Genomic DNA, 27559 nt, shown 5'->3' with positions numbered 1-27559 from the left:
GTAGAATTTATTGCCACACAAACAATGACAATGAAGATAGCAAAGTGTAATTTTAATGCTGGTAAGAATGTCAAATTAAACTAATGATTTACCGTCTCCTGCTGCTATAAATCTAGCACTAGTGGACTATAACCTCTCAGAGCCAAATGACATTAATCAACAGCCTACCCCTTGATTGCTTTCTCCTGCTGCGAGTACTTGTACTGTACACACTTCTCGAATAAAACCATGGAGTTCTGGTCCTTCTGAAGCCCATTAGGGTGACTTCCCTTCCGAACGCCCTCAGATTGACTGTTCAACAGCTCATCCTCCAATTCATCCAGCAGAGACTCCTGTGACAGCGAGCGCTCGATCTCCGACAACAGCTTTCTACTGCACTCTGTGTCATATGGGTTCAAGTTGGCATTGGTTTGAGAGTTTTGAAGCACTGAAACAACATCAGGCAGTTCCTCGGCATGAGACGATGATGTAGGAGTCATATGAGTTCTGGTAAGTTCTGTCTGCCCATTGGCTGTTTTTAACTCATCTGTCCCATTCAAAACAGACGAAAAAGATTGTGGAAGTGCATCCGTTGTTTCTTCAATCCCAGAACATTCCAATTGTCCATCAAGAACAGCAGGAAGGGATTCTCCAGCATTATCTTGAGTCCTGGAGTCTTCGATGGAGGCTGTACCACTATCACAGCTAATGTTAACATCAGCCGGTGCATGTTCTCCAGCTCCTTCATCTTCCTGTACTTCCATGTCCGTGTCTTGTCTTTGAGTTTCTTTGTCAACACTACCTGAAAGAGAAGCATCTAGTTCAAGACTGTCTGGCTCCGTCTCCTCCTCCTGTTCTTGTAAAACAGGATCACTCCCATTGCTAAGGACGTCGGTTGACTCTTCCAGACCCGTGCTGACTTCTGGACTTGGAGAGGGATCAGAGGCAGGGCTCAGTTCGCTCTGACTATCCAAAGGCTCCATGATCTCCTTCAGCTGCTGGCACTGGAAAATACAGCACACACACAAGTTACAGGCATGTAAACTTCAAAACAGCGCCCCTTGATAAAACGGGACTTTTATGATTGACAATGATAAGCATTAAGCAGCCATAAAATAACTCCATCAAAAGCAAATAAAGCATATAATTTGGCTAATATATAGTCTGTGCAATGTTTGTCTCGTCATATGTTTTTACAGCCCAAAATGTCTTCTCTACATTAGAGCATTAAAGGTCTCATTAAAATAAAAACATTTAATTTAAAATGAAAAAAATATATATATATAAATAAATGTTAGTTTTATTTTGTTAGTTTTAATGATATCTATTAGCTAGTGTGGCTCAAAACAGTGACAAAATGGGAATTAAGAAAATATAAAATTGACATAAACATTCAGAGCTTGTAGTTTTTCAACGATCAACTTTTTTTCACGTCACGGTCACCTCATACTTTGGTTTTTCATCAAATCTTAACTAATCAAATGCTCTCTAGTATCTGACATGCTCTGTCCCTTTGAATATGCTTCTCATTTGATGCACTTGAGCTCAACAACTCTCACTGGCTGAGCTGTGATAAAAAAATATTAAATAAAAAAAAAACATTTGTTGTTTTTATACAGGGGAGGAGCTACTCCATGTCCCACCCTCTCTTCACCTTTCAGTTGACATTACATCAAACAACGAATAGAAACTTTCTCTTCACAAGACTTTTAAAGAAGATTTCACTTCAATGGCTTCCAGATTTAAAAAAAAAAACTATAGGCAAAATAAAACTAACATGTGGCTGAAAATGCAAAGCAAATTTATCAATCTGTGGAATAAACCTAACATTTTAAATGGATAATTATATGAATTATGATGAAAATGAAAATCCCCATTTACTCACCCCTTAAGTGGTTTTAAACCTTTATGAGTTTCTTTCTTTTGTTTAACACAAAAGAAGATATTTTAAAAAAAAAGCTGAAAACCGACTTTCATATTAGGAAATACAAATATATAAAAGTCAAAGGTTTCCAGCTTTCTTTAAAATATTTTTTTTTGAGAGAAAAAAAAGAAACAGGTTTGAAACAACTAAAAAAGAGTGAGTAAATGATGACTTAGTATTATTATTTTTGCTTTTATTTTATTTATTTTTTTGTTAAACTGAAATGACGATGTTTAAAATAAAAACTGCTGTTGAAAAAACAAGATGACTGATGAGAATTTAAAGTTTTGGATGAACTATCCTTTTAACAACATATTTCCCTTTATTTATTTAATTCATTTATTCATTCATTTTCCTTCGGCTTAGCCTCTAATTTATCACAGGTCTATAGACTGTGAGGGAAACATGCAAACTCCACACAGAAACACCAACTGGCCGGGACTCAAACTAGCAACCTTCTTGCTGTGAGGTGACAGTGCTAACCACTGAGTCGCCTTCCCTTTATTTCACATATTTGCAAATCTTAATTTAATTAGAATTATTTAGCATTCTCCTGATTAAAAAAAAAAAAAGACAAAAACGTCAACTGAATCTTAGATGGAATGATAATAAAGAGAAAATTATGACAGAATTATCAGTTGGGTGAATTATCCTATTCATAGTTTACACAACCGTCCAAACACACACATTTCCATGACTGTGGTGAAATACTCCCTCACTAACCAGAGAAACAACTCTCACTCAACCTGGACTGAGTTTAGTGAAGCCAGTTAGTATTGTGTAACTTAAGTGGTCCACCCTACTCACACCCATCGTGCCTGATACAACACTTTTGTAATAAGTTTCAGTGCTTTATTCACAGCATTCTTGGCTAAATTCCTATAGATGAGGCACATAAATGAAAACACTGCTCTGGCACTGAGTGTGAATTACATTGCTAGATGAAACTGGGTGAGAAGCCTAACAGCCTATAAAGCAGGATGATCAAGAAAAGTATTACGAATAGTATTAGGATGGTTCTTACAATACAGACCTATTTTTGGTGATTGCTGTGAGACTGAACCTTTGTGTGAGAGGCAGGGATGAACCTTGGCCTGAAAAGCCTGAGTGCACACACAGGGTTTATTTATAAGCCTTGTGTTGCACAGTCAATTCTAATATTAATTTTAAAAATATTTAATTATTAATAAAGAAAAAAATCATTTTAAGGTTTTATCCCTATAAGCCACTTTAGCACTGGAAATATTACGATTGGGAAACAAAACAGGTCATATTGTAAACGATCAATATATCAAAAAAAAGAATTTTGTCAGTGATTTTTAAATATTTTATACTATGGAAAGACTGGTTAACTTTATCCCTGTGAATTAACATCTGCACAAAATATACAGTGCACAAAATCTACCAACTCTTTAGTTTGCAAAATATGCAGTGTTTGTTTTCAGAATTTGTATTGATATTTTAAATCACTTGGAACAAATAAAAAAAAACTCTATGTTTCCGTTTACTACATTAGAATCCTTTTTCAGGGTTTGCATCAAATTAAACTCGCAAAAGATATTTATTTTTTTATAGTCAGAAGACATTAAGCACAAAACCACTGTCTAATGAATGATAAAGAAAAAAAGGCTATTTTTACCTCATTTTAATCGCATTTTAATGTTTAATCCCTATTAGCCTTTTTATCTCTGGAAATGTTGCAGTTGGGAAACAAAACTATCAACATTCTGAACTGTCCAAATATATATTTTTTAAATAATTGATAACACTAAAAATGTTACAATTGGGAAACAAAACAGACTATATTGTAAACTGTCAAAATATTTTTTAAAAATTGTCAATGATTTTTAAATATGCTATAAAATGAAAAATACTGGTTAATTTTATCCCTGTAAATTAACATCTGCACAATGCACAAACTCCACCAACTGTTCAGTTTTCAAAATATGCAGTGTTTGTTTTCATAATTTGTATTGATATTTTAATTGGCTTGTACTTAAAATATAAAAAAAAACAAATTCCATTTACATTAGAAGCCTTTTAAGGTTTGCATGAGATTAAACTTGCAAAAGAGATTTTTTAAATAGTCAGAAGACATAAGGCACAAAACTGTCTAATAAATGATAATTAAAATAAACAACAACAATTTTTACCTCATTTTAAGGTTTAATCCCTGTTAGCCTCTTTAACTCTGGGAATGTTAAAGTTGTGAAATAAAACAGGTCATATAGTAAACGGCTAAAATCTGTTTATAAATAATTTTTAAATATGTTACACAATAAAAACACTGGTTAACTTTACCCCTGTAAATAAACATCTGAACAAGCAATGCATAAACTCTACCAACTGTTTAGCTTGCATAATACAGAATGTTTGTTTTTATAATTTGTATTGATATTTTAATTCACTTGAAACTGATTTAAATATGAAAAAAAAAATTCATTTACTAAATTAGAAAAGTAAGATCTGCATCAAATTAAACTCACAAAACAGTTTTTTATACACAGAAGACATTGTGCACAAAACCACTGTCTATAATTTTGTTGAGTAAAAATTACATCATCTTTCAGGGTAACATGTAACAAATAAACCAAACTACATACCAATGTTGACCTGTAATATTTAAAAATATATATAAAAAAAAAAGATTAGGTGATAATACATTCTTGCTAACAAATAAAACAATTTGAAAGATTGCGGCAAAATAAAAAAGATTTAAAATCACAAATATTTGGTATTTTGGGGCTGCACTATGAATCCTAAATTGAATCTTTTAATGCCATCAAATTATTCTTGTTCTAAATATGCTTGATAATGTATATTTTTAGTCATACATGTGTCATCTGTAACTCACATAAAAAATGTAGAACAAAACAAATCTACAAATTAAATCAACATTTAAAAGTTTCAAAATGTTGCTTTTCCGACTCTGGCTCTTATATACTGGATTATAAAATATTAGCAAATATTAACAAAGTTCAAAAATACTGAGAAACCACATTTGTCTCACACGATGTGGGGATGCCATTAACTCAACTATAGCTTTAAAGGTCACCAGCTTCCCATACCTCTATCATAGCAGAAAATCTTCACTGTCACCAAACTGTAAATATTAATTTCTTACTCGCTGACATTTTTAAATGTAGATACTAAATGCTAACACACTTTTTAGGAAAATCTTTCTGTTTTTGACTCACATTGAAAGGTTAAGCAATTTCCTCTCCAGGTTAACTTCCTTTATTTTTTGGTCTTATCTGTGTTTGATCTTGTCATTGTTTCTTTATCTTTAGTCTCACACATCACGTTAGTGTATGTCTTCTTCAATTCTACAGGGGGAGGAGGATGGACAGAGTTCTGCCCACAAAACAAGCACTGAGACCTTTTAGCACACCAACCACGTTATTTTAGCCATAAACAACAATAAAAGAACAAAATAATCGTTGTAGTAATATCGTATTGTTAATTTTAAAGTAACAAGTCAAGCGACACATACTGTTATTCCCACACAGGTGCAGTTAGCTTTAGCACACCTGCTAACTCACCTAAATATGTAACATTTAACGTGTTTAATAAGAAAATATCTCCGTTTTTCTTTTCAACTCAAACAGTCACTACGATAACATCAGTAATTACAGAATGGCCATTTACAGAAACATTTTAAAAAAGCAAAACCAACTCAAATTTTGCAGTAAGGTTAAGATCAGGTCCTTGTAAACATTCCCATTCTGATCAGATGTGTTTTAACAACCATATTCGATTACGACATGACATTAATCCTATCATCACGATGTGTTTAATAATAGTATATATAACTGATAATACATTAATAACTGTAGTATAGCCAGCTGCCATTGACTTCACCCACTGACTTAGCTTTCGGGCTAATTATATAAACAGTCGCTTTTGTAATCAGGACCTTTGTGTTTCAATTCAAAATATAAGACTTACCGGTTACGTTAAATCCATTTAAAACGCCATATTCTAGCTGCTTTAATGAATAGTGAGTGTCAAGTCCGTGTGAGTGATCTCCTCCCGATGTGACACATCAACAATATGGCCCCTGACTGAACGCACTGATAGCGAAGAATTAGTAAGACGGAGATGGAAATAGATATATTACTCTGAACTGCAGCTTTAAATCTCTCCGAAAGGTGGAGCTACATTGGCCCAAAAATAACTTGTAAACTACCTATTTAAAGACCACATACATTTTATTTACATTGAAACTAGTATATGTGTTGGAATGAACAACAGTACTGTCAAAATTGAAGAAAGTCTTAGCTATGTATTCTCTATGATGTAATCTATCAAACTAAACTGCCCGGAAGTCAATAGGCTATTTTAAAGACTCTTCCCTTCTGTTTTTCTAGCTCTAGCTTTTCAACTATATAAATACCATATCAAAACTACTATTTTGGCAATTAACTATGAATAAAATCTAAATATATTAATAACAGCAATAATGATGAGGATGATGATGATGATGATGATGATGATGACGATACTAATCCAGATTATTGTAAACCAGTTAAAGCAAGGTATATCCAATTAATTTTTAACCATAATATGTGTAATAAAACTGGGTACACAAAAATAAATAAATAAATAAATAAATAAATAAATAAATCATGATACATTATTCACAAGGTAAGTTTGAAATAGTATTTATAAAGTACACTTTTCTGAGAAATTTACTTTCAGACACATTATATTAGACAAATAAATAATAATAATACTGTAATATAATAATAATAATAACATTTTAATAGATGTGATCATGCTTAAAATTTAACAGTGCGGTCTAGAGAAAAAAGTGACAATTTGCAGAATGTGGATTAATATTTATTTATTAATAACATAATAACACTAGACATTTTTATCCAGCTAAAAAGATTATTTATTTATTCATTTATTTATTTATTTATTTATTTACACTGCAGTCATTATAACAAACGATTTTTAATTCCATGCAGCACAAAAATAAATAAAGTATAATGCCCTTTTTTATTTTTACATAATTTTACATTTCAAGGGGGGCAACGCAGTGGTGCAGTAGGTAGTGCTGTTGCCCCATACCAAAAAGGTCGCTGGTTTGAGCCTCAGCTGGGTCAGTTGGCATTTCTGTGTGGAGTTTGCATGTTCTCCCTGCTTTCGCATGGGTTTCCTCTGGGTGCTCCGGTTTTTCCCACAATCCAAAGACATGTGGTACAGGTGAATTGGGAAGGCTAAATTGTCCATATAGTGTATGAGTGTGAATGAGTGTGTGTGGATGTTTCCCAGAGATGGGTTGTGGCTGGAAGGGTATCCTGGGCGTAAAACGTGCTGAATAATTTGGCGGTTCATTCCACTGTGGCGACCCCAGATTAATAAAGGGAATAAGCCGAAAAAGAAAATGAAAGAATGAACATTTCAAGGTTGTCAGTCATTACAAATGATAGATAGTGATTAACAATGGGCACATTTTTCTTCTCCTTGTCCATTTTCTAAAACGATGATGAGGATGATGATGTTGATGATATAATAATGAAAACTCATGTCAACTGAATAAAAGCCTCAAATGTTTCACTCTGATTGGGAAACCCGATTAAGAACCTTGAAAAACACAGAGCCAGTTAGTCACATTGTTACATTATTTAATGTTGTACTTTGTCTTGTATTCTCAAGAGTTAATCATGAATTGTGACTTCTGAAATCACCCATCACTCACCTCCCTGTCCTTATTTGCAAGTCTAAAGCGAAAGCAGATAATGTCCACAAAAGATCCAATCAACCTGTGAAGCAGGTCTGTGTTAAGAAGCAAAAGAAAAATCATTCTTAAGTGTTTAGTGTATGTGTGTGTTGCATCCTATGCTCTATCTGCTGCGATCCATGTTTGATTTACTCCAATATTTACTCTATACTTCATCTGAAAGTTACCTGAAGTTGAAAAGATTCCTCCAACGATGCCACACAGTCTCACAAGAAATGCAGCGAGAGGCATATGCTCCTCGCTCACCCTCACCATCAATGGACTCAGTTTATATTTAAAAAAGATCCCTGATACACCCTGATTGCCTTTCTCATTGCTTACGACCCGCTCCTGTGTGACAGAGTAGCAACATGATCATCATCAGCAACACACACTTTCACATGTAACATATACACAATCAGGCTTAACATATAACCCACCCTTTCTGTAACAGAAAACTGGTGCATGTCCACCGAAACATTAGATGTGTGCAGCTTGGTTGGCACAACCGTGATAAAATACTGAAACAGAGTGTTTTCTGAAAGCACACATTAAGAACAGAGTCTTACAATCCAAGTGCTGGGTTTAAAAACAGAAATTCAATAGTTTGATTTGCATTCATTTGCATACATCTTTCGAACGCTGACTGTGCTGTGGGTTGTGTTTGACAGTCGTAATATGTTACTTAAAAGACCTACGCTCTAATGTAGTTTTTTCCATGCCATCAAGGGGATTGATGTGTCCAGGAACATCGTTTCCAAAAGACAAATGATCTATTCGATGTGAGAAGTTATAAACTGCAGAAAAGAACAGGGAGACTTGTGAATTACATTAATTAAGGTCTATATTAGAAAGAAACACCATATCTTTATTGAGGTAAAGTTGGTTTTATATTTGCACATTCATTCAGTAACAACTTGTAACATCCTCCCTATATTATTTACCATGGTACTTTTAAATATTCAGTTTGAGATCACATGTAAATAGGATTTCAAAACAACATTAGCATTATTTATTATAATTGACTGTGTAAAATGTTGTATTTTCATAGTCTTTGACTGCTAATATGATTCTACTATTTAAAATTTACTGAATTTCTGAATTGACATTATTAAGGAGAATGTCTGAATGTGAGATTATAAAGCCAATTTTACCTCAATTATATCCTTCAATAAATGGTAACATTTATTGACATGGTTTCTGGAGGTTTTTGATGACATTTTAATATATTTCAAATCATGAATACGTTGAATTAGGTTGAAAATGTAATCGTATAATACTTTTTACAAAAAAATAATTTAATTAATTCATTTAAAAACGCTTAAGGCTTGAATAACATATGGAAAACGTGCTGTTTTGACATTTTAGTTTTTATCAATATTTCTGTCTTGTAATTTTTTTTTTAAGTCAACTTTAAAACTGTTAATAGACATGCAGAAAGCCTGTCTGAAAACAAAAATGCAAAGTAAGAGTCCTCCATCTAGTGGATATCTGAAGAATCACATGCATTTTCAACGTTTGTTACCATACCTCTTATATTTTGCCAGCCAGGAGTGGTTCGATAGACCCACCCCACACAGACAAAGTCCAGAATTTGGCCCCTATATGAGCTTATTTGGGCCGTTTTCGTCAGCATGCCATCATAAATTGTGAAAATAACCGATAGAAGAAGGCTTCAAGACAAATTTAGGAAATAAGCTGTCCAGTGTGTTATTTGCCTACAGGCTACAGTTTTTAATGTTTTAGATTTAGAGTTTTTAAGAAGTTTTAACACATTGCTAATTTGTTTTTTAATGATGCATGATAATAAATTTGTATTTTAAAGCAAGTATTTTTCATACTTCTTAATTTTTTAATTTTTCTAATCTCATTGCATTCTTATAAAACTGTAATAATAACATACACATTTCTAAATAAACACTTTGTGGTAAAATGCCATGGTAAGCACTTTGATAAAGTTGTACTAAATATTTTATTGAAATACAAAGTGTGGTTATGATCATCATCTGACAAGCTAACGCAGCAAAGATTAAAATGTCACTAAAAAGAAGTGAACCTCATATAAAAATTGAGGAGAATACCTGTAAAATGCTCAACTTTTTTAAAATAAAAAATTACCCCTTTCAATAGACTAGCTACGGGCCTGAATCCCATAACTTTAAAATATACAAACCTTCATCTTTGATGAATGAAGCATAATGGGCATGTCCTTTGTGTGTTTCAATTGGTCTAGGAGTACAAAAATCACAGATATTATCAATAAGAGGTGTGGTTATAACACCTACAATATGCAATTCTGTCACTAAAAATGTACACTTACTTGCCTAATGTGATATGGAAATTCCCTGCAACTTTATTGACATAGATTTTTCCATGTATCCGGCATGCATTCTGAGATTCAGGTGTAGGATCAACACTGTGAAGATAAAAAAAGAAAAGAAAAGAAAACAGTGCAGTTTCATGATTAACAACTGAAATCAATGTCTTTCCGCCCAGTGGAATTAACTTATCTATAGTTGCATTTCAGTGCACAAGCATGTAATGTAGAAAATTATTAACATCAAGCAACAGATGTACCGTGGAGCTGGGTCAGAAAAGTATCCTTTCAGCGCTGATTTAAAGAGTACATCTTGTAGTGATTGTTCTTCTCTCAGTCTGTTTTGAATCTGCTGTAATATCCTTGGATAGGTAACAGAAATCAAGACTTATACAAAGCACACAGGCCACCATCTCATATGATTGTGCATTTAAATGAAAAATTGTACATACTGATACCACTGTTTTTTCTGTGCAGAGGGATCAAAGCTTACCTGAGGAAAACAAAATGTAAAATTGGTGTTTGGTTCAAGCAAGCTGTGTAATTACATCTGAAATGCAGTAAATGGGTTGTAATGACTCACAGAATCATATTTAATTTCCTTTGACGCAACGACAGCTCCAGCAATATCCAGCACATCTGCACCCAACCCTGGAAAAGAATAACAGCTTAAAACCTTTTGAACAAGATGTGTTCAGTATGAATGAAAGATAAACAGTTCCTCAGTAAAATAAATGCACTTACTTTCGCATTTCATTGCAACTGTGATATCAATTTTTATCTTCAGTTTACTGTCAAAGACGAAATAAAATAAATAAAATATGAAGATGTGATATATTTGAGGTATATTTTGAAATGACATAGCAAATATACACACCTGGTAAAATCTCGGTCTACTTCATATTCATATTTCATCCATGTGTCCTGGTACACAAAGAACTCTGAGATGGTCAGAAGTGCCATGAGGATGAAGACGGTCAGTGTCACTGGAGAAAAGAATAATTTAAAAACCATTTAAATTCTCATTTGAGCATCAATATCGCAATGCGTGTATCCACAATAGTCAGATTATAAGATAAAGATATTATTAAATGTTGTTATTTTTAATGAAATTATACAATGATAAGGCTGTTATTTTATGTTTGATTGTTCAATTTCTGTACCTGAATATTGGTAGACTCTCCAGAAAACTGTAATGTACTGTTTATTTTACTTCTTTTATCGTTGCTCTGCATTTATATATGCCTGTATTTTTTTTGCAACAAACTGGATTGAAAAAGACTTGATCATCCCAGTCTATCTAAATCAGAGAAGCGCAAACTAGGGCCCGCAGGCCAAAGTCGGCACATTATAACCTTTGATTTGGCCCACCATTCCGTCTGAGAAGAGAGTAAGAAGGATGGAGATGACTGGGGTCAACGTGTTTAAAAAGACCATCATTTCTAATTTGACATAACCTTTTTTATTGCTGAACTACAAAACAAACTGAAATATAATGTTTTAATTAATTGTTTTAAATAAATCAGATTTTTAAAAATGTAAATAATGTCACTCGACGGATAGAGGACTATGTAGATGACATCAGCGAGCAAATCAAGGCAAAACAGCATGACTCCGTTCTACCATAAATTAAATTGTTTTTGTGATAATTTCATTATAAAATGTAAAAAATATGATGTATTAGTTAATATAAATTATTTCTAGTTATTTTTAAATATTATTAAATAAATTAGGAAATTAACCATGGCTAGTTACCTTTGATCAACAACCCTCAATCAAGTTTGGTTTTGGGCCCCTCTGAACTAAATGAATGAAATCTTTCCAAATAGACTAATTCAATTAATTTGGTGAAATTATATTCATATAGTGAAATATATCACAGAAAAACTAAATATCACATTTCCAATATCGTGCAGCCCTATTTAAGATCATCTTTTAATTGTAATAAAAATATTCAAGCACTAAAATCTCACCTGTGCCTCCGAAAGCTGATGTTGCAACATAACTTTCTGGAACTTTAGGAAAGGCATCTAGATTTTTTATTATGCTGATAGGAGTTTTATTCTTCAGTGATGGTCGCCTCATTGTTTAATAGATGCTTGTAGATTGAAACCTAAATGACATTCAATACAGAATTTTAAAAAAGGCATATAACTTTAAAGTCACACTTTTATGACAGCATTATGTGTGACTTTTGATAATATTTATGTTGATACACAAGCACATTAACACATTACAATATAATAAAAAAAAAGATAAAAAAATAAAATAAATAAAAATATACAACTCAAGCATTATGTAATTTCTAACCAACAACAATGTTTGTTTTTGAGATAACTATAACTGCAGTAATTGATGTATGAATAACTGCACTATAGCAGTAGTTGATGTATAAAGATTGATAAAACATAATTCAATAAACAAAGAAATCTGTATTTTGAGTGTTTTGTTTGTGCTATTCTGAATCTGCATTGTCTCTTAAGTGCAGCTAATAAGGCAGGATGTGTTTGATTCCAATGTTACATTAGTGTAGATTTATACAAATTTCTGTTCTACTAAAACATTGCCTGTTTTTCATATTTACCGTATATACTAGCCACAAGTAAACTGCTAAATAAAATCATTCTTCCTGTTCACACAACTGAAGTAATTGTGCATTTTGTAGTTAATTTCTCAACAAACAAGACTAAAAAGTATAAACTGACATTAAGTCACCACATTATTAATGCAAATGTGAATTAAATCTCATTCTTACCTCTTCTAAACTCCTTTAAAACAAGATTTTGTGTGCTCACCAATGAAATAATCCATTTACTGACATTTAAAGTGCTGTTTTACAACCACTGCCGCATTGTTAAACAGCTGGTTTTTCCGGCTAAACAAACCTCAGCACTCGTTTCCTCATCATGAATGTGGACTGAAAGAACTGAAATGAGACTGGACATCCCTTGTGGCTATGCTGTTAAGCAATTTGATACTGACTTTGCCATATTGGTGAATAGAGATTTTAAATCTGGGGACCCCTGGGGGCTGAGAGAGTCTATGAAGAAAAAAAAGCCTTAAAAAAAAAAAAAAAAAAAAAAAAAATATATATATATATATATATATATATATATATATATATATATATATATATATATATATATATATATATATATATATATATATATATGGATTAAAATAATACAACATAGATTTATATAAAAATAAATAAATAATAATAATAATAATAAATGATATATAAATATAAATTTATATATCTTATATATATAAGATATATAAATTATTTTATATATATATTCGTTTTCCAGCTCCGTCCCTGATTTATCAGGGGTCGCCGCAGTGGAATGAACTGCCTAAAAAACAAATATGATTCTATAAAATAAAAAAATTAACTATTATTAATATTATAAGCCAAATTATTATATTATTACATCATATATTGGCCTTAATATTATATTGCTTTCAAAGAATTATTAACTTAAGGCAATTACTGCATTGGAAAACCATTTTTGTATCTGAAATCTGAATTAGAAACTCTTATAAAGTGAAATATTTTTAAACATTGGGGAGTTTAAAAAGCAGAACATTGAACTATAGTAGTTCAGTTTAAATTGACTCTTTTATTTTAGAGACTTCAGTTTTAAAAGTCTATGTAGGCTATTTAGTTCCACGATGTAGTAAAGCCAAAATCCCTTTAAGGCTATAGTTTTTGGTTAAGCTAAAGTTTTACTGTAACTTTTTTCTCTCTCATTTGTATATCCTATATTCTGGTTTCACTGTGAAATTAACTACAAATGATCATATCCGCATATTTTAGACATTTATAAGTGGCTAACGAAATTTATTTAATTGCAATGATTTTTCTTATTCTAGTGAAAGATACGAGAATGCACCATCACGTGACGTGCTAGGGGCACGTCGTTCAATTGCGCATGCGCGTTCATCATATTTCACCGCGTGGTCGTGTCGAAGGTATGAAAAATTATCATCTCCTGATAATATATTCGATAAAGTTGATATTTATTTGTATTTATACTTATTATATAAACGTATTGCCACACAAATGTAACTGCTGTAAAGGGTATAGTTACGAGAGTAAAAAAACGTAACGTTACTTTGTCAATTTAATGTTAACTTAATTGCTGCAGTAAGCCACGTGTGACTTCGCCAACATTATATTCAAAATACAAAATTTAACAACTTTGGGAAGTTTTGTAAGACGTATATGTGTTGCTAAAACATATGTATTAAACATTTATAGTATTATTTCTAATATAAATCAGTTATATCGTAACTAGGTTATGCACAATGTGTATGTTAAACATCCATAACCATCCTTGTTCATTATTAATCCTCACGTTTCAGTCCTCTTGCTTGTAATATGCGTACTTGTACAGTGGTTCTTCTAATCAATCACACCTGATTCAGCTAATGAAGGTCTCCGAATTCACTTGAAAACGTCAGACACGTGGATTGTAGTAGAGTTTGAGCTAAACTCTGCAGGAAGTTGGATCTCCAGGATCAAGATTGACTATTCTTGCGTTATCTTTTACAAAGCTACAAATTTAATAACACTGACAACGGATTAACAATGTATTTTACCTCACAGTGAAACAAGGGAATAATGAATCCAGCCTTCGCTCAGCCAATGATGAGACCCAATCTCCCACTGAGGAGACCTGCCACTGGACCCAGTTCACTTTCTCCCAGAGGCCCAGCACCAGCCATTTATGAAGAACGCCTGCTAGCAAGTGACGTTCTGGATAGTATGAATGATATACTTTTCAGCATTAGACATTTATGTCATTGACACATTGAAAAATGCGTTTTAGATCATTTTCTTTTTTTTATGTTGCATTAGGTCCCAAGATTGACACTATGAGAAAGGATATCAGTCAGAATGTATGTATATGTTAATGTGTATTATGCAATTCAGGTAATTTTTTTTAAGCCTCCCTCATATCTAGGGCATTTTTTGCTGTTTCTGTGCAGAGTTTTGTTGAAAATCTGCTGATTTATGCGGAATGATTTTGGAAGGAACATGACTAAATCTTAGTATTTAAAATAAAAAAACAACTTTCTAATTTTTATTTAATGTTAACTAGGAGAATCCAATTAGATCATCTTAACTGGTAAACAAAGCAAGTCTCTAATATAATATATCTACTAAAAGACAGAAAATATTACTTTACAAACAGTATTGTTAATAAATTATATGAACACTTTCATTTTAGTCCGTAATATTAGTGAAAATAATTTAAATACTTTACTTTAAAACTAAGTTTACACATTTACACAAGTAAATAATTAGACTCAACAATTGGCTAAAAGTCTGCGGAATTCTGTGGATTTCTGTGTGGGCCTACTTGTATCTAAATTTAAAACTTTAGTATTAGTAAAGGTAAAGCTTAAGTCTGGATATGTTGACAATAGATGTGCATATACAGGTATGGAAAAATACCCCTTTTATGCTTTATAATTGTGTTTACTAAAACATGAATTCCCATTTTAACCCCAGATGACATTTGTTTTCCCAATATTAAGTAAAAATGTCTTTAAATAGTTTGTTGCGTAAAATAACCAAAAGTTTTGTTTTCTGTCATGTTTATATTCATTTTAAAACAACGCAACGCCAATGTTTTAACTTGACAATAGTTGGGAAATAAATATTCACTGGAATAACTTTGATATTACGTCACAACAAATTTAAATATTTTTTTATTCTGACCTATTGTCATTTACAATAGGTCGACAATGGTCGATTCATTCTTTTTTAGAATGAAATATTAGTGTTTTATTCAGACCCTAATAAATACAGCAAGTTGGAAGACAGTAACAATATACTTATTTATTCCCACAGCTGTACATGTAATAGTTTTTGCTGATCAAGCAGTGTTTTTTGCATATTAAAGTGAATGTTTTTCCACAGTGTGGAGATGTCTTGTCTTCTCCACAGACAGCGGTGTCTATGATGGGCCAAGTAGTAAAGTTGTGCAATTACTGCAGCCACCAGGGTAAGATATGCTGCTGCATTTCAATGTTTAGCTTGTATTTGGTTGGTAAAATGGGTCAGTCTGATTCTAAATTATAATTGGAATAATACATAATAGAATAGCTAATATGCAACTAACCCTGTCACTTTTATTGATTAATCATCTGATTTTGGTCATTTGGTTTAATTGTTATACTTTGTGATAGCTGTACAGTTTAAATTAGTCACATTAAAGTAAGAGGAATTTACACATGTAAAACCAATTTAAAAAGCTATCACAAACTATTCTAATAATGCATTTTAGTCAGGTTAGGTGAGTTGGGACACAGAGTGAATGTAAAGTGGACTATTTTAAAAATACAATGTTCACATCAAAGAAATAAATTTGAGTAAAACATATTTGCCATGTTTACGTTTTAGTCATGTTTATCAAGAAACATTTTCCTTAACTGATTATGTAATGGAGAATTTATCAATTATATTTATAGAGCAAAATCATTAAATATTATTGTATGTATTAAATACAATTTAGTGAAATATTTTTCTAGTGAAAGATTTGACAAAAAAATGAGGAAGACATCCTTTTTAGTCCATCTGCAAAACGGTTCTGCCCAATAATAATGGTACAAATGTTTTTTTTAATCATCAGAATGAGTAGGTCACTTACTAGTGATGAATTATTTATTTTTATTTTTATTTTAAATCCTGTTTAGGCAACTTAAGGTGCACTCGGTGTAAAAAAACTTGCTACTGTTCTGTAGCTTGTCAGACTCAGGATTGGATCGCACATCGACATGTTTGCAAACCCAGCATTCCAGAAGTCACAAGGTAATATTATTTATATTCTGTTTATAACTCATTTTGAATGTTAGTTTTGATGCACAATGGCAATATTATCCTTCATTTTCATTTAGTGAAAAACCTAAGGAGTCAAAAGCTGTGCCATATGCAAATGGACTTGGTGGCACTCAAGCTAAGGTATTTTATTTGTTGTTACATTAACTAATACTTTTAATTGCTCATTCCTTCTAATTGCATCTCTGCTTTTGAAGGAGATCTCTGTTGATGCACAGCCTAAGAGAATATATCGTCGCGACTTGCACAAAAATGTGGTTTCCAAAGGTTCTGAGATAAAGGTACTTTTCTTTAGATGTTCTTCTTTGGTTTGTTATCCAAGCATAGACACTCTGCCTCATACAAAATGCTTACAGGGCACAGTAATTGACCTGAGAAACCCTGGGATGTTCTCCATCCACTGGCAGTGCGAGGAGATGATAGAATCCCTGAAGAAGATTACCCAACAGCTTCAGAAGACCTATTGCTCTTCATTCGCACAAGAGTATAAGCCTGAAGTTGGTGAGCTCTGTGCTGTCAAATTTTCTATTGATCAGGTAAGGCTAATAATTTTAAATCTAATAAGAGTTTTGTGAAATGCATTGTTTTAAATCACTGACATTCGAGAGTGTTGTAGTTTTCAGCTTGGTCTTTTTCATGCTGATTTAGAACTGGTATCGAGCTGAGATTCAGGCAGTTGATGTGGCCCGCAAGACTGCTGGTGTGTTTTACATTGACTTTGGGAATGAAGAGAATGTTGCACTTGACCACATACGGCCCCTTTCTGAAAACATTGATGCTGTGCCACCATTTGTGAGTTACACCTGTATGTATTTTAGTTTCAAAGCTAATTAGAAAGTTCAGGTTATGTCTTTTGTTTTTGTTTTTATTTCACGATGCTTAAACTGTTTTGTTATAGCTGAATGTATATAAATTAAATGCTAATTTTCTAAAAAGTAGCTGGAAAATAAATGAATAAGATCTTGTTCCTCCTTTATTATATAACTATACCAGAGTCAGTGAAAATTCATTATTCACTCGACTCAGTATTGATAAATGTTGTATTGTGTCAGCAGTTGATGTACTTTGGCTAAAGCTGTTTTGTTTTCCTTAGGCTTTGCAGTGTTGTATTGCTGGTGTAAAACCTCTGACAGGAAGTTGGACTGGTGAATGCTGTATTGCTGTTAGGCAGTTAATTGCTGGAAAGAGCCTCACTTTCACAGTCTTGGAAATCATGAACGATGGCGATCTGCTTGCTGTGGATTCTCTTGTTAGCACTCTTGGTATGGCATTCATGGTGAATTAAGTTTTAGTATTCAAGCTTTCTCTGAAAGCACATACTATTCAGTGTGAATTTGTTCCACAGGTAAACATGTGAGCACTTTCCTGATAGACCAGTCCTATGCCATAAAAGAGGATGTTCCTGTCAAAACACAGACTGAACACAGCATCAGTGAGTTGCTTTTTTGTCCACTGTTGTTTTTCCTAAAATAATTCACTCTTTTTTTTTTTTTCTTTTATTCTTCTTATATTAATTCATTTTGTTCACTCCCTTTCTTTAGACTCATTGCTGACAGCATCCTTTGAGAACTTCAAGCGCTTTTCTGGAGGAAAGAATGAGAACTCTGAAGCCCGGCCTCCAGAGCCATTGACTCAAGGAGTGGGAGACTCATTCACTGCTGTCGTCACTCACCTACAGTCGCCCTCAGAGATTCTCTGCCAGAAGCTGGAAAATGCCAGTGAGCTTTTTAAATTTAGCTTAAAGCAATTTTACCTCAGTGAAATGCATTTTGCTGTATGCCCACTGGTGCATAAAATTTCGTTCAAACATTTAAGGTAAAAATGATAACAAAAGTTTTTGTTATTTTTAAAAGTACCCGTTTTATTTTAATACTTTTGAAAAAAAATTTTGTGTGCGTGTAGTATTTAGATAATCTTTTTCTCTGAATTTTCATTTGAAATTCTCCAGTCTTCAGAGTTGTTTTTTTATTTATTTATTTTTTAAATGTTATCAACATGCTGAGATTAAATTTTTTGTTGATGTTAAAAATTGCCCCGTTAAGTTATACATCTTTTAAGAAGTTTTGGTGTCTTTTTTTTAATCCTTAATTTAATGGATTTATTCTGAATAAAAAAATTACCCCAAGCTTTTTATGGTTTGGGTAAATAGAATAGAACAGATTTTTCTCTTTTCATAAATTTTTGCTTTATTGTAGAAATGTTTCATAATCATCTGTTTGCAAAAGGTTCAGTGTGTAAAGTAATCTTGATGTGTTCAGGTATAATCCAGCAGTTGCAAATGAACTTGAGAGACCATTGTTCAAATACTGCTGCCAGTGAGGACTTCAGACCTGCACCAGGAACTGTCTGCTGCTCTCTCTTCTCCGGTCAGACATTTTCTTAGCTGTGTTCACCTTTTCTGCTTTTGGTGTATATAAAATACCATTGGCTTATACCCCAGCTCCTTACAAACTGTAAAGTCTAGATAAGATACCGCTGTGGATATGCACATTGTTTTTGTGACACTGTATAACAATAATTAATATTTTTACAGTATTTTGATGGTTGGGGTAGACGTTAAAGTAAAATTTATTGGGTTAATTAAATAAATGACATAATACTCTGTACAACTACTGTTGTCTTTACTGTAACTGTTGGGTTTAGGGTTGGGGTAGAGGTAGACATGTAAAATAAATAATTGGAGATTTAATAAAAAATATAAATAATTCTCGTTAACTTTCAGCTACAACTGTATAATCTAGCTACAACTCTTATAAACCCCTTCAAAAGACATGGCTACATGTAGATTTATTATGAATATATGGCAATAAAGTTAAATGAATGTTTATTAGCATTATGAAGGTGCCTAGTTTTCAATTTAATAGATTTACTAAAGTGTATTTTAATAAGTGAATTTTTTGCAAGTTGGTGAAAATATAGAGGTTTTTTTCATGCATGTGAACTACTGTAGATTTAGTCTCTTTATGCATTACAGAGGACAACCAGTGGTACAGAGCTAAAGTTCTGGCATATTCCTCTGAGGATCGTGTGTGTGTCGGATACATAGACTTTGGAAACTCTGAGGAGGTTGAGCTAAATCGCTTAAGGCCGATCAGCAAGGAGCTGTTGGCTTTGGCAACACAAGCAATCCCCTGTTCTCTAGCAGGTATACTGCAACCCTAGAACATTTGAAAATTGGTTCAGAATTGCTTGCATGAAGTCAGAATTCAGCAAGGGTTTTGATTGTGTTCTTGCTGAACATGTTAATGTTTCTCCAGGTATAAAGTCTCTAACAGACACCTGGTCTGATGAGGCAGTTCTGATGTTGAAACATCTGGTGTGCAACCGCTTCATTCGGGTTGAGATTCTGGGTAAAAAGGACGGTAGGGCTCTGGTGTCCATGATCGATGAGTCCAGTGATCCTCAGGCCAGTGTCACAGAGCTGTTGGTTAACATGGGTTTTGCTGCTATTGAAAGTGTGGAAACCAAGAAAAATGAACCAGATCCAGCTACCTCCACTGAAATTCCCCGTAAGTGAAGTATTCCTTGATTTTTAGGTGTTTTTTTTTTTTAATGTTTTTTAAAAGACAATATATGTAAAGATTCTTTAATTGCGTTATAGCCCTAAGTCAACCTGTTGTTGAGAAATTGGAGTGGACTGGTGCTGAACTTCCCTTTGATGGCCAGAAGGTGGAGCTGGTGATTGGTACACTGAAGAGCCTTGATGAATTCTACTGTTACAACTACAGTAAAACAGGTGCCTTGATTGTCTATCAGTGTTGCCTTTCCTGCAGTGTGACGTATGTTTGTAATTAAGTGTTTTATTTTTGTGTCTGGCAGACGAACACACCCTGACAGAGATGTCCTTTGAGCTTATGAAACACTGTGAATCAGAGAGAGCTCCTTTTACCCCTATTGTAGGAGAACCATGTTGTGCTCTCTTCACAGGTAACACGGACTCCATCATTAAGAAGTAAACATATATAATTTTTTTTATTTTTTCTAATTTAGTAATAAAAGATTACTTGAATTTAAGATGTTTACTGTTCAAAATTTAAGATTCATTAACTTTTTTTAAAATGTTTTTATTTATTCATTTTTTGTATGTTAAATTCTCAACAGTCATTAATGGTACATGATTGTTGATTTAATGTTTGATGCTCAATTTTTTTTTCTTTATTGCAAGTGTTTTTTTTTTTTCGTTTTTTTTGTGGAAATGGTTGTGCATTTTTTCCAGGATTATTTTAATAGAAAGTTCTAAAAATATCCTTCATTTAGAAATATTAGCAATTTGTATGGGTAATTGACATGTTTTGCTGTAAAAATGTGAGCTAATGTGCAGTAGAGCATAAAGGTATAGAAATAGCTGTTCTAAACTACTCTGAGCTACTTATTACTTTTAATGTACATTACAATTTTAGAAAACCTGTCATGTGCAACAAATTACAGAATATGCATTTGAGCAAGCTTGCATGTTGCAACAAAACAAAAAACACAACTGATTGACCATAAACTTTTAATTTGTAAGTTACAGAATATCAGTGTGACTTGTTTTCCTTTCTGCTATGCAGGAGACGCCCGCTGGTACAGAGCCATGGTGTTAGAGGTGTGTGGAGAGGGTAAAGCTAGAGTTTGTTTTGTGGATTATGGGAACTCCTGTGAGGTTGATGCAGCACACCTCAAGGCCATCACACAGAGCCTGCTAAAACTGCCCTTCCAGGCAATACGCTGCTGGCTTGCAGGTTTGTTTACTTCATTAGTGTTTGCATTGCTGTGAAATATTAGTAAAAATAGTGAATGTGTTGTGTTTATGACTGTAATTGCTTTTATATGCAGGAGTGGAACCAATGGAGGGCCAGTGGAAAAAAGAAGCTATGCTTAGGTTTCAGGCTCTTTGTGCCGGCCAGCCTTTGAGTGGCAAAGTACTTTCCATCACTAAGAAGGGTTATGGGATGGAGCTGGAAAGTGCTGGACAAACTGTTGCTTCTGTGCTCATCTCTGAGCACCTGGCTAAACCTTACGGACAGGTCAGACAGCCTCCGCAAATACAGCCAGCTAAACCCGCCAGTCAGATTGAAGATCTGCCCTCTCTTAAACCCATTGATCAGAATCCATCTGTTGAAGAGCCTTTGAAAGTTAGCAGCAAGGGAGCTGCCACTACCCCAGAAGATTTACCAGTGTCAAGTATAAGTTTTAACTGACAGTTTTGTAATAGCCAGTATCAGCAATTTGCAAGCCATCGTTTGATTGTTGTCCTTGTGCATGATTAACTTTTTCTTTTTCCTTTTTTTTTTTTTACCTGTCATTTAGGTGGCTGTTTTCCTTTAAACTGGAAGACATTGGAGCTGTCTTGCAGTGGCACTTTCCAACCAAGAGTGGCAGCAGTAATCAGCCCTAGTCTCTTTTACATTATGAATCCTGGACAAGGTTTGCACTTATCTCATAGCATTTTAAGTGCACCATAATGCTATTTTAATGGTTCGTACAATAGGTTTACATCCATCCAGGGTAAAATAAAAATAAATAGATGTTCTCATAAATATTTACTGCAGCATCACATCCTTTAGCTGAATCTAAAAAGCCCTTTTAAGTAGCTTATTTCTTTCAACCCTGGTTTTTCTGAGACCCTACTCTGCTCTGATTGGTCAGCAGCTTGAAACCAGCTTAATGTGATTGGTTTATTAAAAAAAAAAACTTTCTCATTGCATAATCTGTAATTCCAGCTTCATTGACTATCAAAGCACTTGCATATATTGGTAATGATCAAATTAGATGTTTTGTATATAGCTAATAAAAACCATAGATACAAATGTCATAATTGATAACTCAATTTACTGTGCGTTTTATTATGGAAACTGCATTTTTTCAAAGATCCACATTACACAATACTTAAGGATGTATCAATGCATTTTTACAACATTTATTCTGTTTACAGCAACTATTGTTATTGTTGTAAATGATTAATGTCTTAGCATGGCCATCAGAATGATGATGCTTAACATTTTAAGCTGTATTTTTCTTCACTAGTGAATGTAGAGGGTCTGAAGGCTGTTATGACTGATGTTGCAAAGTACTGCAGCAAACAGCCAGTTCCCAATCAGTGCCATCCTTTACCAGGAGCCTCCTGTTGTGCGCAGTTTTCAGGTCAGTCTGTCTTTCATCTCTTGCTTACTCTCAATAGTTGTTGTGGACGTGATAAACTATACAGTGAATGTGGTTTTTGAAATGAGACGATCTAGCCTACAGAGGACTGATCTCATCACCAGGCAACCATAACAGCTGCCGTTTTTAAGCAGTAATAAAATTTGCAATTACTTTTTTCAAAGTGATTTTTAAACTTGATTTCAAGCGATCTAAAGTCAAAACAAGGTATACAGAAGCTGGAAATATAGTTCCTTTGATCTATACATGTACACAACATGTAGACTGTCTATAAAATCACTTTAGACAATAAGTCATGCTAAGACATGTCATACTCTTTTTATTTTTAACATGTGTTATCCAAGTAAAATAAACTTAATTCATACATTTAATCTGGAGTTTTCTTTTAAAAATGTCCTGCTGTTTTCAACGTGCAATTAATCATGGGACTTTCAAGGCCTATGTTACCTGGGAAGCAAAGGATGCATTTTTTTAAAATGAGACTGCCTTTGTCATGCCACGATGACACAACACACTTCGAATGCATCCTTCAGAGGATGCAGACTCTGAAATGAGACACCGCTTTTATTGAGAGAGTAGCTCTGTTTATTTGCTTTAGGAAGGCTGAAAAATGGTGTTGATCCATTTGAAGCCATGTCTGGGTCCTCTAGATCTATTCAGAGGTGCACCCAGCCCTGTGAGTTCATAAACTCCTCCAGAAACTGTACCTGGATGATGGAGGCTTTCAGCGGTGCTTCAGACTGAGCTGAGCCCAGTTTAATTAGCTGTGGTCCGGTGTCTGCAAGAGGATTTCCTACCCTGGACACCGACAACAGGTGCTACTTCATAATCATGCCCACGAGCAAACTTCTCGTAGGTTAACGCGGCGCAAATGTCCGATGAAGTTTAGATTTTTCAACTCGAGCAATTTATGCGATGCACGTGTGAAGCATGTTAATTGTGCAAAATGTTCAACTTGTGCCTCTTCATTCGCGCCAATCGCGTCATTTATGCCGCCTCGTTCGCGATTATCACACTGCAGGATCCCTATTTGCGTATTTGCATTGACTTGACATGTAAATTATTTGCGCTTGATGCTTTCGCGTCTGGTGTGTAGCAGCATAAAACAATATTTCTGTGTGTGTTATTAAACTGAACATTTAAGCTACCACTGTAATAATGCACATTCATCCGCTTGACTGTGCTTTTGAGTACCTCAATTATTCTATTCATATCTTTTGAGAAAACTATGCTAAATAATGTTTGAGTGTTTTATGATACAGTGTTGATGTGGTTGTACTATGCATTTTTTATATGTGCTTTCTTATACCAGTCAAATATCCAGAATACCAAATACAACCATCAAATGCAACTCCTGTTTCAGGTGACAAAAATTGGTACAGAGCTGTTGTGTTGGAGGTAACCACAAAGCATGCACATGTCATTTACTCTGATTATGGGAACATGGAGACTGTTCCTCTCTCCAGTATCCTTCCCATCACCAAAGAACTTCTCCAGCATCCATTCCAGATAGTTAGATGTGCCCTGAGAGGTAAAATTACCAACTGATTTCAACTAAATCTACAAATTTTAAATAAGTAAAATCCGCTCATGTAGGACTATGGATTGTTTGTGAAGGTCATTTTATGCTAAGATGTAATTTCATTTAAATGTAATTTATCAAAATGAGGATACAAGTACATGGATGGAAACATGGTTGTTTTAATACATTTTTGCACAGGTAAAGAGCACTTCCCTGTAGTGTGGCCTACTGAAGTGCTGGAACTCTTTGGCATTCAGTTGAGTGGGGGTGTCCTGGCATCCTTTCAGGGCTTTGATGGAACCTCCAACCTGTTAACCCTTACCCAGCAGTCAGGTCAATCTGACCGAGACATTAATTCCATTATCCTTGGAGCTCTGCAGAAAGGACAGATCAAGCCTAGCTCAAAGCTGCCTGCCAATGTCAATGAAGAGAAAAAGGATGTTGAACAGAAGCAGACGCAGCCTATCAGCTCAAATAAGGCCGTAGAGCAAACTCTATCTACAAATGTTGAGAAACCTGCTCTGGATGATCAAACCCTGCCTTTAAGTGTCAGCTTGAAGCCCGAGGAACCAGGTGAGGAATTAAACATTGAGCAGAATTTATGTTGGCAGGACTGTGTAGTAATGTATGGGTTTACAGGACCTGTGTAGGAATTTGCTCAGGACCTTTAGCAATGAAATTCTGGTGCACAGGTGCTGTTCCACCTGGTGTTCTCAGCTGTAACTCTAAGGTGTTATTTAAAAGAAGCCTTGTCATCATATCCAGAGCAGCAGTTGTCAAACATTTATTATGTCTAATTTCAGAAAACATGTCCAAGACGAAGACTGCAGAGGAATGTACTCCAACACCCGACACTGTGAGCAGTATTGAGAGCAGCCATGGTGGGTATTACTGTTTCAAATTGTATCACTCATAACTTTTTGGTAGGGGGAAAAGGAGCACATCCTGGACCGATATAAGTCTTTAAAGTTAGGGCTGGGCAATATAAAAAATAATGTCAATAACAATTATAAGCTCTGGATATTTTTACTCTATATTGATCTAAGAGCCAATAGCCCCTTTCACGCAGTGATACCGGTAAATATCTGGAAAATTTCCGGAACGACTTTACCGGTATATTCAAAAAAGCGCTGTTCACACAGGCGAGGACGTTACGGAAATTTTCCAGAAAAAGAGCATTCACACATCCATTCCAAAATACCGGTATATTCTGACATCATTCACCACAAATGAGCTTTAAACGACTGCGCTTGTATTTGTAAACATTTGACTAAATTACAAACTCTGTGGATGATCAATATTGTGAACAACTTTCGCAGGATCACTTTCGCATATCGAGATGTTCATAATATGTGCGTGTGCAGGCGCTCACAGGCACACGCAAAGCTTGAAGGTAAACAAACAACGGCTTATCATAAGCATCTCATCGATGATTATTTACACAGTTGGCATTAAGAGGAACATATAAACGTGATCTGACTAACTTCTAGCAGCTAAATGTGTCTGGAAAAATATTCAAAGGCTTTTATTCTCATAAACCGCGCGGACGTAAATGCGTCTGACTATATTTTTTATTTTTTTTTACATTATTTATTTATTTATTTTTATGCGTCTGACTGTTGTGATTGGCTAAAGCAGACGTCTCACGTCAGCACGTTCTAGACGTGCACGCACTTATTACGGCAATCTTCCTTCTGCATTCACACAGCGCAGCATTCCGGCAAATTGCCGGTAATGTTACAACTTCTCTTTCTGGAAAATAGCCAGAACGGATTTACCGGTATTTTCAAAAAGGACCTGTTCACACATACAACCTTTCCGGAAATTTGCCGGCAATTTTGCGGAAAGGTCTGTATGTGTGAAAGGGGCTAATAACACAGCAGTAATGAGCAACAATGGAAATTTAAAAGTGTGTTAATAATAGAAATGTACTGAATTTCCAGCCACTGAAAATGTTTCATCTGAAAATGTTATGCCGTTTAATGGGCCCTCTATTTTTCTGTGGCTTCAGTCATTGTTGGGTTACTCTTAAATCTGAAAGCATTAACAAGTTGTATCGAAATATATATCATTATTCAATATAAAAAAAAAATTATCGAGATTGCATATTTGCCATATTGTCCTGCACTATTTATAGTGCAAGTATATTTGATTATTTGTGCTCTCAAATAGAATGTACTTTTGAAAAGCTGTGTAAAAATGAAGAAGTATACTTCAGGCTTTTAGGTTTAAAATACAATTTTGTTTTTTGAATTTGAATGATCACTTTTACTTATTTTCTGTCTAGCTGCACAATCTTGCTGTTGTCAGGAGCTGAAGCAAAAGGTTTGAATAATAAGTTCAAATTGCATGTTTTTTTTTTTTTTTAATCCTCAAATCTTAGTTCTGTTTTTTTTAATCATCAATTCTTTACCCCACCTTTCAGATGGACCGTATCGAGGAGTTGGTTCTCCTGCTTGTGAAGCAAGTTGGATCCAGATAGTAACCCAAGATCTTCAATACCCAAAGATTTAAAGGGATAGTCACCCATAAATGAAAATGATCATTTACTCACTCTTTGCTTTTTTAAACTATTTTGAGTCCTCTCTGTTAAACACCAAAGAACATATTTTGAAGTAAACTGGACACCTGTAACCATCGACTTCTTCAGTATTTGGTATTCAAAAAATGAAAGTCATTGGTTACAGATTTTCTGCTTTTTATTTCAAAATATTTTTGTTCAACAAAGAAAAGCTCATAGAGGTTTGGAACCCCTTGGGGTGAGTAAATGTTCATTTTTGGGTGAACTATCTCTTTAAAATAACAGCCACTGTTCAGCACTTGTTTTTTTATTTAATACTATTGGTGCTGTTGTTTTATTCAGTATACCCTTTGTGCTTTTATGTTTTGAGTCAAGTGAATATGTAACTATTAACAGTGAATTATGCAGCATTAACATTCAGTTTTCATGTTCATCATTATCAGTGTTGTGTAGGGCCAGTTTTGTTTCCTAAGCGTCCCTGTTCCTGTAACCGCTTCATGTGGCTGTGATTAAAAATACTTGGGTTTGTTGGAAGCTGATTGATTTTTCTATTTATTATACCCAGTATACATTTTAT

At 34.0% G+C, this 27559-nt stretch overlaps 3 protein-coding genes across 5 annotated transcripts in view; 1 reads left to right on the top strand and 2 right to left on the bottom strand.

Annotated features, from left to right (window-relative positions):
• The window catches only part of ccdc186 (si:ch211-225b10.4), a 55588-nt gene extending 49619 nt beyond the window's left edge, over window positions 1-5969 (bottom strand). For both annotated transcript variants that reach the window (XR_012388060.1, XM_009306762.5), the window contains exons 1-2: window positions 5852-5969; window positions 169-983 (exon numbers count right to left, since the gene is read on the bottom strand). Coding sequence is in view for 1 of the 2 variants with exons in the window: in XM_009306762.5 (XP_009305037.2) it covers window positions 169-962 (794 nt within the window). In the remaining variant the exon portion in view is untranslated. The remainder of the gene's footprint in view (window positions 1-168; window positions 984-5851) is intronic.
• A 760-nt stretch (window positions 5970-6729) lies between these two features.
• si:ch211-225b10.3 lies at window positions 6730-12764 on the bottom strand. The gene is made up of 14 exons (XM_021480364.3): window positions 12704-12764; window positions 11922-12061; window positions 10826-10934; window positions 10693-10739; window positions 10532-10599; window positions 10401-10441; window positions 10209-10310; window positions 9952-10047; window positions 9805-9860; window positions 8330-8428; window positions 8072-8169; window positions 7820-7982; window positions 7611-7687; window positions 6730-7495 (listed from the first exon to the last, which is right to left on the bottom strand). The coding sequence occupies exons 2-14, from the start codon at window positions 12031-12033 to the stop codon at window positions 7466-7468; spliced, it is 1098 nt and encodes a 365-aa protein (XP_021336039.2). The 5' UTR covers window positions 12034-12061; window positions 12704-12764; the 3' UTR covers window positions 6730-7465.
• Window positions 12765-13878: 1114 nt separating this feature from the next.
• Window positions 13879-27517, top strand: tdrd1 (tudor domain containing 1). 2 transcript variants are annotated; one of them, XM_068224596.2, is made up of 27 exons: window positions 13897-13923; window positions 14561-14717; window positions 14813-14853; window positions 15881-15965; window positions 16657-16771; window positions 16858-16921; window positions 16996-17079; window positions 17155-17334; window positions 17447-17590; window positions 17892-18060; window positions 18144-18230; window positions 18340-18516; window positions 19057-19164; window positions 19773-19943; window positions 20056-20307; window positions 20400-20534; window positions 20618-20725; window positions 21349-21519; window positions 21614-21804; window positions 21886-21961; window positions 22088-22204; window positions 22805-22921; window positions 24303-24470; window positions 24660-25034; window positions 25265-25342; window positions 26749-26786; window positions 26887-27516. In XM_068224596.2, exons 2-27 carry the CDS (start codon window positions 14576-14578, stop codon window positions 26941-26943), a joined length of 3450 nt encoding a protein of 1149 aa, XP_068080697.2. In that variant the 5' UTR covers window positions 13897-13923; window positions 14561-14575; the 3' UTR covers window positions 26944-27516.
• Window positions 27518-27559: the final 42 nt, after the last annotated feature.

This window comes from Danio rerio, chromosome 12, assembly GCF_049306965.1.
Source record: "Danio rerio strain Tuebingen ecotype United States chromosome 12, GRCz12tu, whole genome shotgun sequence".
NCBI lineage: Eukaryota > Metazoa > Chordata > Actinopteri > Cypriniformes > Danionidae > Danio > Danio rerio.
The sequence above is the reverse complement of the archived record's forward strand: the minus strand, read 5'-3'. Positions and strand labels throughout refer to the sequence as shown.